Consider the following 10345-nt stretch of genomic DNA (forward strand, 5'->3'; position numbering starts at 1 on the left):
TTTTTTGTTTGTAGACAATCTGATAAAGAATGGGAACTTCGAGGAAGGACCTTACGTGTTTCCCAAGGCGAAATGGGGAGTGCTGATCCCACCGTTCATCGAGGACGATAACAGTCCATTGCCCGGTTGGATCATCGAGTCTCTCAAGGCCGTGAAGTACGTAGACAAAGCACACTTCGCTGTCCCCGAAGGACACCGAGCCATCGAGCTTGTTGCAGGCAAAGAGAGCGCCATTTCTCAGATCGTAAGAACGTCAGTGAACAAATTCTACGCCCTCACGTTCAACGTTGGAGACGCCAGAGACGGATGCGAGGGACCAATGACAGTGGAGGCGTTAGCTGGACGGGGAAAAGCCATGGTGGATTACGCGTCTAAAGGGAAAGGTGGGTTCAAACGGGGAAGGCTTGTGTTCAAGGCTGCGTCGGCGAGGACACGTGTCACTTTCTTGAGCACGTTCTACCATATGAAAAGCGATCACTCTGGCTCGCTATGTGGTCCTGTGATCGATGACGTCAGGCTGGTGGCGGTTGGGAAACTTAGAGGGTGAAGCCGGACAAATGTCGAAGTTGGTGTCGTCAAATCGTGGTTAACTGTAATTTATGCATGTTTCGAAAGATTTTATTTTACATAATAAAAAACGTAATTTACGATCTAATCCAACATTTTTTATTATCTAAATTAATCATCGTTTGTCTAAATCAACTTTAATAGCCAAAAAAAAAAAACTAAGAAATATATTATCAGGAAAATGTACTTATTAATTAAAAAATCTACTGAAAGTTAAATATTCGATTGGTTTTATAATTAAAAAATGTACTTCTTAAATTTACAAATACAGCGATCTAATATTCTAATCCAACATGTTTTATTAACTAAATTAATCGTCGTTTGAATATGGTTTATTGTCTAACTCAACGTTAATAGCCAATAAAAATTTAAGAAATATATTATCAGATCCCCCATATACATATTCGGTAACTCCATAAGAAAAATGATACTTCTTAATTAAAAAATCAACTGAAGTAAAATATTCCATTTTCGATAATGGGTCAAGAAGTAGGACGATCCAGGCCCAGAAGCAGGCCCATGCGAAAAATCGAAGGGGGGGTGTCTTGTCTTTGTTTAATCAATATCTATCATTTCCGTTCGCAGCAGAANATGCTAATGGCATGCTTATAAATAGGTATGAATTTCAGGATTTATTTTATAAATATCTCAAAAATGTATATATAGATTTTTTTCAAAAAAAAAAAAAATGTATATATAGATTAATTAAAAAATCGACTGAAAGTAAAATATTGGATTCGTTTGATAATGGGTCAAGAAGTAGGACGATTCAGGCCCAGTAGCAGGCCCTAGCGAAAAAGTCGAAGGGAGTGTCTTGTCTTTTGTTTAATCAAAATCTATCATTTCCGTTTGCAGAAGAAGGTAGTCGGAGACTGAGAGAATCATCTGAGATCGGAAACGATATACCTAGCTTTCATTATGTGGAGGAGAATCCTTTCATCGCATCTTAAATCCATCGCCGCCGTTGGCTCCTGCGCGGCTCCTTCGTGCAGACACGCCTTGGCCGAGTCCACTCACCTCTCTCTCTCGACTCGTGCCTCCTCCATTCCCGCCTATTCCTCGATTTTATCTCGTCAAATCGGCTCCGCTGCTGGTAATTTATGGATCTCTATTTTCATCTGGTGATTTATCGTGTGCTTGTCTTTGATCTATAACGGATTTGACTTTCTTTTTTTTTAGATTGTTGAAACCAGATTCTGTAATTTGTGTTTCGGTTTCTGCAAGATAGATTTTTAAAAATGACGAGCTGGTTAATTTGTGTTGTTTGATTACAGCGGATAGTGCTGTGAAGAAGCGTGTTGAAGATGTGATGCCTATTGCAACTGGGCACGAGAAAGAGGAACTAGAAGCCGAATTGGAGGTACACAGATGAATGATATAGTTAAAGAGGAACTTAAACACTGATGATTTTGAGTTCTTGCGTTTTTAGTCAGATGATTTTTAGAGATTTTAGCTAACCAACATCCTTCTGTAGCTTTAGAGCTTGTGGTTCAAGATATATAATATGTAGGAGTGTGTGTATTCAGTGATTACCTTTTGGATCTATCATCAGATCATATATACTGTAGTCATTATCAAAGATAGGATGAGTGTATTGATTTTGATTCTGATTGCCAATATTTTACCTTTCACAGGGAAGGAAGCTGGACGATATAGACTTTCCCGAAGGGCCTTTTGGAACAAAGGTGTGTTACTGTTAGTGTTATTATAAAAAGATTGATAGACTATATATAATCTCTTGATGCGAAGCTCTCGAATCTTGTCTGGTTGTTATGTTTTCTGCTCTTCAGGAAGCTCCTGCTGTTGTCAAATCCTACTACGACATGAGAATAGTTGGTTGCCCTGGAGGTGAAGGAGGTGGGTCTTTTATTTTTGCTTTCAAATGTTGTGCATTTTTAGATATAAGGATTGTAGTATGAGGTTTGATTCATTTTGTAACTTCAGAGGATGAGCATGATGTTGTCTGGTTCTGGCTGGAGAAAGGCAAGCATTTTGAATGCCCTGTGTGTACACAGTATTTTAAGGTTAGCCATCAAGCATAGTGTAGGTTGTTATATCCATCATAAGTACTCTGGTGTTAGATTAACTGATTAATGCAATATGGTTTTGAATATAGCTTGAAGTGGTCGGCCCTGGAGGACCTCCTGACGGACATGGCGATGACCATCACTGATCCAAAGGAAACAATCTAGTGTAATAAGAAAGAGTTGTGGCTTCTGAATAACGTGAAGCCTCGTTTTGTTTTAATCTCATTCCCCCTGCTTGCTCTACTAATTGCTTCAGCGATTGTTTTAAACAGACGAAAATAGATGCAATCTTCAGGCGCTTGTCGGCTTTGTGTGTTTTTTTTTTTGCCAAATAATTGAGAGATGCTACTACTACTACAATCATTCTTTCTTCTTATGCTCTTCAACGATTTGTGTTTATATGTGATTTTCAAAATATAGTGTTAATGGTGACAAATAAGTAAGGGTAATAGTAATACTTGGTTTGCTGTGACAGTGCGGTGAAATTAAAAAAAGTAAGCTTAAATGTAACAGTTAATAAATCTAAAACTTTTAAGAAACCATTTCTTACAAACTAGATAAATATTTCTAAACATATACAAATATCACTTTTTGATTATTTTTGTGTGAATTGAAGAAATAAATCCATATATGATATTTCATATTAAATTTTCCTTTTTTTTAATTTTCCTTTTGAAATATACTACTTTCGATGAGAAAAGAAAGAAAGGAAATAACAAATTAGTACTCCCTATTATATAAGGCAAGGAAGATTAATGTAATTAAGGGTCCAAGATTTTAGAAAATATACGGTCCAGATTTGAGGAGTGAGAGGAACACCGTACACCGCGCGTATCATAGAGACGCCATCTGCGAACTATACTGTATCGGGAATTTTAACAAGAGGTTCCAATGTTCTTGCTTCTTATTATTTCCCCAGAGTCAGTCAGTTTCGTCCGATAAAAATCAAAATCTAAAAAGAGAAGAAGGCGAAGAAGCAAGATACGAACAACATCTGGAAAGATCTCAATTCCGGAACTAATGTCTCTGACATGCGTAAATATGTCGGAGGATGTCTGGTTGACTTGCCTCACTCACGCATTATCCACCGAGACCGAAGAAATCATGGGTCTCCTTCTCGGCGACATCGAGGTGAGGCTTCTCCCACACTCTTATTTGTCTTGGATTCGATAAATTGCTTCAGATTCTAGGTTTTAATTGTCTCAATTCACTCCCAAAGTTTGGATCTTTTGCCTCTGTTTTTTTTTGATAAGAAGGCTTCAATATTGTAATTAATTCCCATTAGAATCAAATCAGTCACTTGAGTTTCAAATCTTGTTTCTTGTTTGTATGTGTTCTGATTCTTCATTGTGGTATTATTTTTTTTGCAAATTTGATTAGTACTCCAAAAACGGAAGTGCCACAGCTCTGATCTGGGGAGCATCTCCTCAGTCACGGTCTGATCGGCAGAAAGATCGAGTCGAAACCAATCCTGAACAGTTGGCTGCTGCTTCATCTCAGGCTGATATATCCTTTTCCTAAAACTTTCCTTCTCACATTGCTCAGGCTGATTGTGTAGAGATATTGGTTTGGTTAAAAAAACAAGTTTCATATATTCATTTTCCTTAACTAACTTGGACACAGAATGACCATATCAACAGGCAGAACTACTCGGGTGATTGGATGGTACCACTCCCATCCTCATATTACCGTCCTTCCTTCCCATGTCGGTATGTTTTGATCTTACTCCTTACTTTACCTAGTCAAATGATTCCAGCTTTTGTTACCTTACTACTACTGAATGTTATTATTATGTTTTTTTTTAGCTAAGTTAGGGTTGACTAGTTAGTAGGATATGGTTTTATCTTGTTCCTCATGATCTATATATGTCATGTCTTTTTTGATGCAGATGTTCGGACACAAGCTATGTATCAGCTTTTAGATTCTGGGTTTATTGGCCTCATATTTTCCTGTTTTAGTGAAGATGCTAACAAGGTTGGTACGAGTGGATTAGGAGAAAGTTGAAATAGTTTCAAGAATACTACTTCCTTCCTTCTTCTCAAATGTTTGGACTCATTGCTAAATTGGCTTAGTTGTGATGTCTCCAGGTTGGTAGAATCCAAGTTATCGCTTTCCAATCCTCTGATGGAAAGCCTAATACTACTCCTAAATCAATGAGCCTGGTACTTGCTAATAAAGATTCTGTCATCAATTTAGAATCGTCATTAAGTTCTTCAGACTCTATATTTCCGAGATCCTCTTCTGGTCAGGGAGACATTCCTGAGCAAGACACAAGTGATACAGCTACAACTTCCGGATCCAAGGTCTCTTTTGCCTAAAAGCTGTAGAAATTCACTCGAGCTTAATGGAAACTTGTCAAATTGTAATTTGTGCCTAGTAGTGTAACTCATCTTCCAAATTCCTTGAGACAATCATATGGGCTGATATGTTGTATATATACGAAATGATGTTTGAGCTTTGTATGTGTGGTGCAGGGTGGAAGAAGAGTTTCAGATTTTGGGGCTTTCTTTGTTAACAATGGTGCTGAGGCCAACATCACCAGAAGAGATGGAACAAGTGGAAATCTCAGCAGCTCAGCTATAGAAATTGACCCAATGGACATGTCTGAAAGTATGCAAGAGGCAATGCTCCGTTCTAATTTAGAAACCAGGTATATATTTCTCAACATGCACTTTTTGGGCTTTATGAACACTGACTGCTCCGTTTTATTTATGTAATTACTTAACATGCACTATTGGGATTCTCACGTGCAGTGGTGTGGGAAATGTTAGAAAAGAAGTCCCACTTCATGTTTTGCCGACTTCATCGCTTCTTCAACTAAATTCACCTCTAGCTTCTTTTAAGGATCTGCAAAGAGTACTCTACGAGGAGGAACGAGCTGCATACCACCAATCCGTGCAGCAAAGCATAAGGTTTTTGATTCACTCTTTTTTTTATAAATCTTATTTCATACCTAATAATAATAGAGATTTAAAGTGCAAAAGCTGCTTGTGTTTCTTCTCTAGAGACGGGAGAGTTCATCCTCTTGCTTTCATCCACAACACATCGACATATCAGGCTTCCATGTGCAAACTGATCGAATACTGGTTAGTGAAGCGTGTTATAACATTTGTTATGTGGTTTTTGTCGTTTGTTACATGGGTGGTTCTAATATGCTATTGCAGTTTGAGTCCCGCCATCAGTGCACTTCAAGGTAGGCTGAGGGAGAACAAGATCCGGGTATGTTTTCTCCTTATAATAAGCTCTGTCTCTCTCTTATGGTTTTTATGTTTATGTTGGGTTTGGAAACCTGTTGTGCGTTGTGCAGTTAGCAATGCTGATGGAGGAAGCTGAGGTTCTGGAAGCACAGAAACTAAAAGAAGCAGAGACGAGCGGGGGACCATCTCATCATCTGGGTCATGGTTCTGGCAGCCGAAGCAGAAGAGGATCGTAGAAAGATGTGCGACTTCTTCCTCTTTGTGTATGTTTCTATTTAGACATACATTTGGTTTCTCACAACTGTATCATATGCAGACATGTGTTTGTAGTTTCCCCATCTGTAGCATTATTATTGGTTTTTGTTCTCTCATGGAAGATTAACTCTCTTTTTTTTCCAAGAGAATGATGTAATATATGTATTCATATATATATATATTGAATATGATGAGATGGGAAAGAATTAGTGAAACCTTAATCGCACATTCATCATTATGAAGATTGATTGTAAACATCCTAAGTTACAGAAGCTTTTTTTCTCAGAAAAGAAAGAGAGAGAAAAACAAAATGAGTTGTTGTTCTAAGTCTTGGAATCTCTAAGTTAGTGAAGCAGAGAAGCCTAGTCTCCTTTGGTGGATAAGAAGGGCATAGATCTGCAACATCTGATGATCTTCCTGAGGTCGCTTCGCATGGAGAGAAACGCAGAAAGGGATGCAAGAAAGAGCGTCGGGTAGACACGAACAGAGTTTCTCTGTGCGGTAATCCAATCATGAGCAGAGTCCAAGAGAAGAATGTCTCTGACAAGACCCCAGTATATCAAAAGCGTTCCGAGGAAGCTAATCCTTGTGGGTTTGAAGAGGTTCAGTAAAGCACCAAGCAGACATAAACAACTCCCAGCAAAGACCTGATCAAGCAGATATGAATATGATGACAGGGTTGGGAGTAATGAAAGGCGTTGTTATATATATATATATAGCAAAGTGAAATAAGGGAAGAAGCAAAAAACCTCGAGATGATGAATATCAGTTGAAAAGGAGGAAGAGGAGGATGGATAAATGTGGTCGAAACCGTAAGAGGTGAACAAGTTGTGATAGTTGGAGGAGCCAGCAGCAAGGAGATACTTGGCAAAGGCAGCAGGAAAAAGGAAGGTCTTGACAACATATGAAGGAACCAATTCACTCGCAATCAACTCAGAGGATATAACCTCTAATGGTGTTTCGCACCTCTTGTTCCTACACGCTACTCTGCAACACACACACACACACACACAATAATCACATGTACCAAGGACTAATATTGGGTCTAAGACATACAGTAGTTATTCAAATCCTTAATGAAATCAAATGCTGCTGCTGCTATTATATATACGAGAATTCTAATAAAAATCCAATTTCGCACACGCAAGTTTAGAGACCCTAATTCCCAAAGCCGTTTTGATTGATTCAAAACCGCGAGGAAAAGACAAAATCACGTTTTGATAAGACAAAAAAATGGCGAGGAAAAATTGATTGATAGAGAAACCTGAAAAGAGGAATCTGGAAGACGATGAGGAACGAGAACAGAGAAGACGCGACAACGGAGACTTTCGATGCCCATTTCTTCCATTCAGCCATTTTCTTTTTCTCGACGGAAGAATTGATACGAATGACACCACCCAAAATTTTCAAAAGGTTTCGTTGCAGAGGGAAAAAACCAAAAAATACCAAATTTTTTGAGAGAGAACTGTGGTAATATTATCCCCCACCCACGTTTTTCCCTTTTTTTTGGTCAACACGAAAGTAAATGTTTTTATTTTTATTTTTAAAGGAAATATTTGTTTTTCTTTTTTTTGAGGAAATTTTGGTTTGAATTATAAAATACTGAAGAAGAAGTAGTGATGGTAAATTGGAAACCAAGAGACCAAGAACACAATACGAAATGCAAAGCCAAAACCTTCACTTTTCTGCAACAAGATGAGTAGCAAGCAGCAACATTCTCACATTTTTTTTTTGCAGAATTTGTGGACGATTTCTATCTTTTTAGTTGTGCACGGTTTTACTTGTATATCGTGAATAGCCCAGCAAGTTACAGAAACTACAGAGCATTGATGCCTTTTGCTCATTGGAATTTCACCAGTCTATTTTGCCCTTATTGCTAACTGATGTTGTCCACCAGAGACAAAGTAACTTTGTAAGATCAAATATAAATTGTTACATGAGTTTGAGTATGAGGTTCCATGTTCCTGTCTTACAATTATACAAGGCTAAGTAAAAGGCTTACATTCTTCTCTATCACTGACCCAGACCGAGCCTTCTCTTTTATCAATCAATCTGTCAACTCCTCCATTTGGCCCTGTTTTCCCAATCACAATCCCAACATTTAGAAACACTTTATCCAAACGATTGCTACACACAATAACCGTTGTTAAATTTTGGTAATAAATTCAGACTGCATCTTATTAACAAAAAACAACCTTTGGCATATATTCTACGAAAAACATCAAATGTCAGACCAGACAAAACAATACTTTCACAGTTTATGCAATGGTTCCCCGTTATGTAATTTTCAAGCTTCTACTTGCATCACTACTCAGATTTTCAGTTATAAGTTATCTTTAGCAGCATTCTTTGTCTTTCTACGAAACCTACTCTGGAAGGCTGTAGTCAAGGTTCTATTCTACATCTCTGCAAATTTGGACAAGGCGCTTCGCATAAACTCTTGAATTCCTCATTTATGAAACACGGAAGTTTATGTGCTTAGATCATTCTAGTTCTAGAGAGGGAATAACGAAAAGACTGACCCGAGCAATGTACGGTTCCGCATCAGTTCGTTTGAGGAAATGCATAGAATGACGGGCAAAGTTTGTTGTTTTGTCACTCAGCACGATTCCTTCATCAATATCATCCAGAATCCTGACCTTGATGTAAGGATCTTTTGGAGGCACCATATCCTTCAAGAAACAGTCCCATCAAATCCAATTTAACTCATGTTTATGATATAATCCGAAAGCCAGGGTGGTGGAAAACGAGAACTTACGACATTCAACTCGATTCCTACTTTTCCCATGTATGATTTTAGAGCAACGGAATGGTTCTTAAAGTACTCCTTCTCCAGTGAAGTGAGCTTCTCTTGGATTTCAGAGGGAAGGTCGAGAAGTTCAAGGCCTACTCTCCATGCCAAATCACGCACAATTTCAGCTCGGTTGTACCTACATAGCGACACCAGTTGCAGCTATATTTATATATAAAAAAAACTAACAAATGTGTGCTGAGATTATTTGGAGTGATTGATAGAGAAGGTGGGTTATCTCACACATAAGCCATGAGGCAGCGCTTGTTCCGCATCAAGGAAAGGTGATGAATGAGTGCTCCATAGTGGTCAGCGTTTCTATTGTTCTGTACATCCAAACCTTCTTGCTGAATTTTCCTGTAAGTGGAAACGTCCAACTTCAATGATTTACTGAAGGATGGGCAAAATGCAACCCTAGTGTGTAAAATTTGTGAAGAAAAAGGAAAAAGACCTAATCAAGGACTGGAGAAGATGGTCATTCTGGTCACATTCTTCAATAGTCTCGTCAAAAAGCTTGCTCTGTTAGAAGAGAAATACAAGAGATCAAAGAAGTGATTTATAATAATAATATAAACTAAGCCGACCAAGCAGGGACGAGTCTACGGGGCAAGAGTGAAACTGATGATCACACACAAGCAGCAACATGAAAACATTCGTCTAGATTAGAATCATGTCTATAACAGGTCAAGTTCCAAGTCTAGCCTAATAATATATTCCATTATACATTCTTAGCAGAACTTTTTCAGACCTTAATCGCTTAGCGAGTCAAGGCAATAAAAAAGGGCTTCACCCACCAACCAGTCAAAGTTAAGAGAAGTAGAATACAGAGGTTGAGGACATACGTTAAAAGGTTTGAGCTGGCCTTTCTCTCCGGAGGCAAAATCTTTCAACAGTTGATACCCTTTTCTCCCATACATGGTTGGCTCCTTCACTTTGCTATCGTTCAATTTGTGAAATCAGACATCTACAGATATAGAGCAGTTCATCAAACATCTGGCATGCCGTGCCGCCCCCAAAAATAAATGAAATAAAATAAAAACTTCTAAATTTCGAATTTGGGAAATTATACATCTACGCGAATAATACAAATTCTTTTTCTCTGGAGAAGTAAGGCTTATATAATAAATGTGAATCGAACCTAAGTCGGGTTTGTGGATGAAGTAAAAGCGTTCCAGATAGATAGAGGGAACAAAACCGTAGATCTAAATCAAACGTTACTCACTAGGAAAAAATAGGGTTTGGATCTGCACGGAAACAGTGTCAGTTATCGCGGCGGCGATCGAATCCAGCCAAAATCTAACTCAGTTCTGGCGGCGGCGGCGGCGGCAACACTCAAAACACTAATTTTAAGGCTTCTTCTTTTTGGGCGGGAATCAAAAAGCTTTCGAGATTTAGCGCGAGAGCAATGGAGGAATCCATGTGCTGTGCAGTGCAGTGCGCTAGAGCCTTCGTTGTTTTTTTTTTTTTTTTTTTTTTTTTTTTTTTTTTTTTTTTTTTTTTTTTTTTTT

General features: G+C 38.3%; 5 protein-coding genes across 7 annotated transcripts in view; 3 read left to right on the forward strand and 2 right to left on the reverse strand.

Annotated features, from left to right (window-relative positions):
- Positions 1 to 682, forward strand: part of LOC104703420 — a 2608-nt gene extending 1926 nt beyond the window's left edge. Inside the window, exon 3 of the mRNA XM_010419432.1 lies at positions 15 to 682. Coding sequence (XP_010417734.1) covers positions 15 to 547 — 533 coding nt within the window. The 3' untranslated portion in view covers positions 548 to 682. The remainder of the gene's footprint in view (positions 1 to 14) is intronic.
- Positions 1478 to 3049, forward strand: LOC104703422 (cytochrome c oxidase subunit 5b-2, mitochondrial). Its single transcript, XM_010419433.2, has 6 exons — positions 1478 to 1660; positions 1842 to 1927; positions 2202 to 2252; positions 2358 to 2424; positions 2512 to 2591; positions 2684 to 3049. Exons 1-6 carry the CDS (start codon positions 1486 to 1488, stop codon positions 2738 to 2740), a joined length of 516 nt encoding a protein of 171 aa, XP_010417735.1. The 5' UTR covers positions 1478 to 1485; the 3' UTR covers positions 2741 to 3049.
- Positions 3482 to 6261, forward strand: LOC104703423 (26S proteasome non-ATPase regulatory subunit 14). 2 transcript variants are annotated; one of them, XM_010419435.2, is made up of 11 exons: positions 3482 to 3725; positions 3975 to 4100; positions 4216 to 4303; positions 4483 to 4568; positions 4682 to 4756; positions 4844 to 4897; positions 5069 to 5244; positions 5348 to 5506; positions 5600 to 5680; positions 5759 to 5813; positions 5902 to 6261. In XM_010419435.2, exons 1-11 carry the CDS (start codon positions 3615 to 3617, stop codon positions 6025 to 6027), a joined length of 1137 nt encoding a protein of 378 aa, XP_010417737.1. In that variant the 5' UTR covers positions 3482 to 3614; the 3' UTR covers positions 6028 to 6261. The 2 variants fall into 2 exon arrangements, with proteins under 2 accessions (XP_010417737.1, XP_010417736.1); XM_010419434.2 differs by having other exon boundaries at positions 4682 to 4897.
- On the reverse strand, positions 6363 to 7495 carry LOC104703424. The gene is made up of 3 exons (XM_010419436.1): positions 7311 to 7495; positions 6796 to 7033; positions 6363 to 6693 (listed from the first exon to the last, which is right to left on the reverse strand). Exons 1-3 carry the CDS (start codon positions 7400 to 7402, stop codon positions 6409 to 6411), a joined length of 615 nt encoding a protein of 204 aa, XP_010417738.1. The 5' UTR covers positions 7403 to 7495; the 3' UTR covers positions 6363 to 6408.
- Positions 7928 to 10325, reverse strand: LOC104703425 (probable DNA replication complex GINS protein PSF1). Of its 2 annotated transcripts, XM_010419438.1 has the most exons (7): positions 10060 to 10325; positions 9680 to 9801; positions 9289 to 9356; positions 9081 to 9194; positions 8805 to 8976; positions 8569 to 8718; positions 7928 to 8120 (listed from the first exon to the last, which is right to left on the reverse strand). In XM_010419438.1, the coding sequence occupies exons 2-7, from the start codon at positions 9752 to 9754 to the stop codon at positions 8094 to 8096; spliced, it is 606 nt and encodes a 201-aa protein (XP_010417740.1). In that variant the 5' UTR covers positions 9755 to 9801; positions 10060 to 10325; the 3' UTR covers positions 7928 to 8093. The 2 variants fall into 2 exon arrangements, with proteins under 2 accessions (XP_010417740.1, XP_019083572.1); XM_019228027.1 differs by lacking the exon at positions 7928 to 8120 and having other exon boundaries at positions 8139 to 8718.

The sequence above is a fragment of the Camelina sativa genome, chromosome 7 (genome assembly GCF_000633955.1).
Source record: "Camelina sativa cultivar DH55 chromosome 7, Cs, whole genome shotgun sequence".
Taxonomy (NCBI): domain Eukaryota; kingdom Viridiplantae; phylum Streptophyta; class Magnoliopsida; order Brassicales; family Brassicaceae; genus Camelina; species Camelina sativa.

Excerpts from the sequence above, each read along its gene's own strand:
- LOC104703422 (XM_010419433.2), top strand. The coding sequence starts at position 1,486 with ATGTGGAGGAGAATCCTTTCATCGCATCTTAAATCCATCGCCGCCGTT. Across the intron at positions 1,928-2,201 it reads AACTAGAAGCCGAATTGGAG|GGAAGGAAGCTGGACGATAT; the intron begins GTACACAGATGA and ends TACCTTTCACAG. Across the intron at positions 2,253-2,357 it reads AAGGGCCTTTTGGAACAAAG|GAAGCTCCTGCTGTTGTCAA; the intron begins GTGTGTTACTGT and ends TCTGCTCTTCAG.
- LOC104703423 (XM_010419434.2), top strand. The coding sequence starts at position 3,615 with ATGTCTCTGACATGCGTAAATATGTCGGAGGATGTCTGGTTGACTTGC. Across the intron at positions 4,101-4,215 it reads CTGCTTCATCTCAGGCTGAT|AGAATGACCATATCAACAGG; the intron begins ATATCCTTTTCC and ends TAACTTGGACAC. Across the intron at positions 5,681-5,758 it reads TGCAAACTGATCGAATACTG|TTTGAGTCCCGCCATCAGTG; the intron begins GTTAGTGAAGCG and ends ATGCTATTGCAG.
- LOC104703424 (XM_010419436.1), bottom strand. The coding sequence starts at position 7,402 with ATGGCTGAATGGAAGAAATGGGCATCGAAAGTCTCCGTTGTCGCGTCT. Across the intron at positions 7,034-7,310 it reads TTCCAGATTCCTCTTTTCAG|AGTAGCGTGTAGGAACAAGA; the intron begins GTTTCTCTATCA and ends TGTGTGTTGCAG. Across the intron at positions 6,694-6,795 it reads CTGATATTCATCATCTCGAG|GTCTTTGCTGGGAGTTGTTT; the intron begins GTTTTTTGCTTC and ends CTGCTTGATCAG.
- LOC104703425 (XM_019228027.1), bottom strand. The coding sequence starts at position 9,754 with ATGTATGGGAGAAAAGGGTATCAACTGTTGAAAGATTTTGCCTCCGGA. Across the intron at positions 8,977-9,080 it reads CGCTGCCTCATGGCTTATGT|GTACAACCGAGCTGAAATTG; the intron begins GTGAGATAACCC and ends GTCGCTATGTAG. Across the intron at positions 8,719-8,804 it reads TAGGAATCGAGTTGAATGTC|GATATGGTGCCTCCAAAAGA; the intron begins GTAAGTTCTCGT and ends TGTTTCTTGAAG.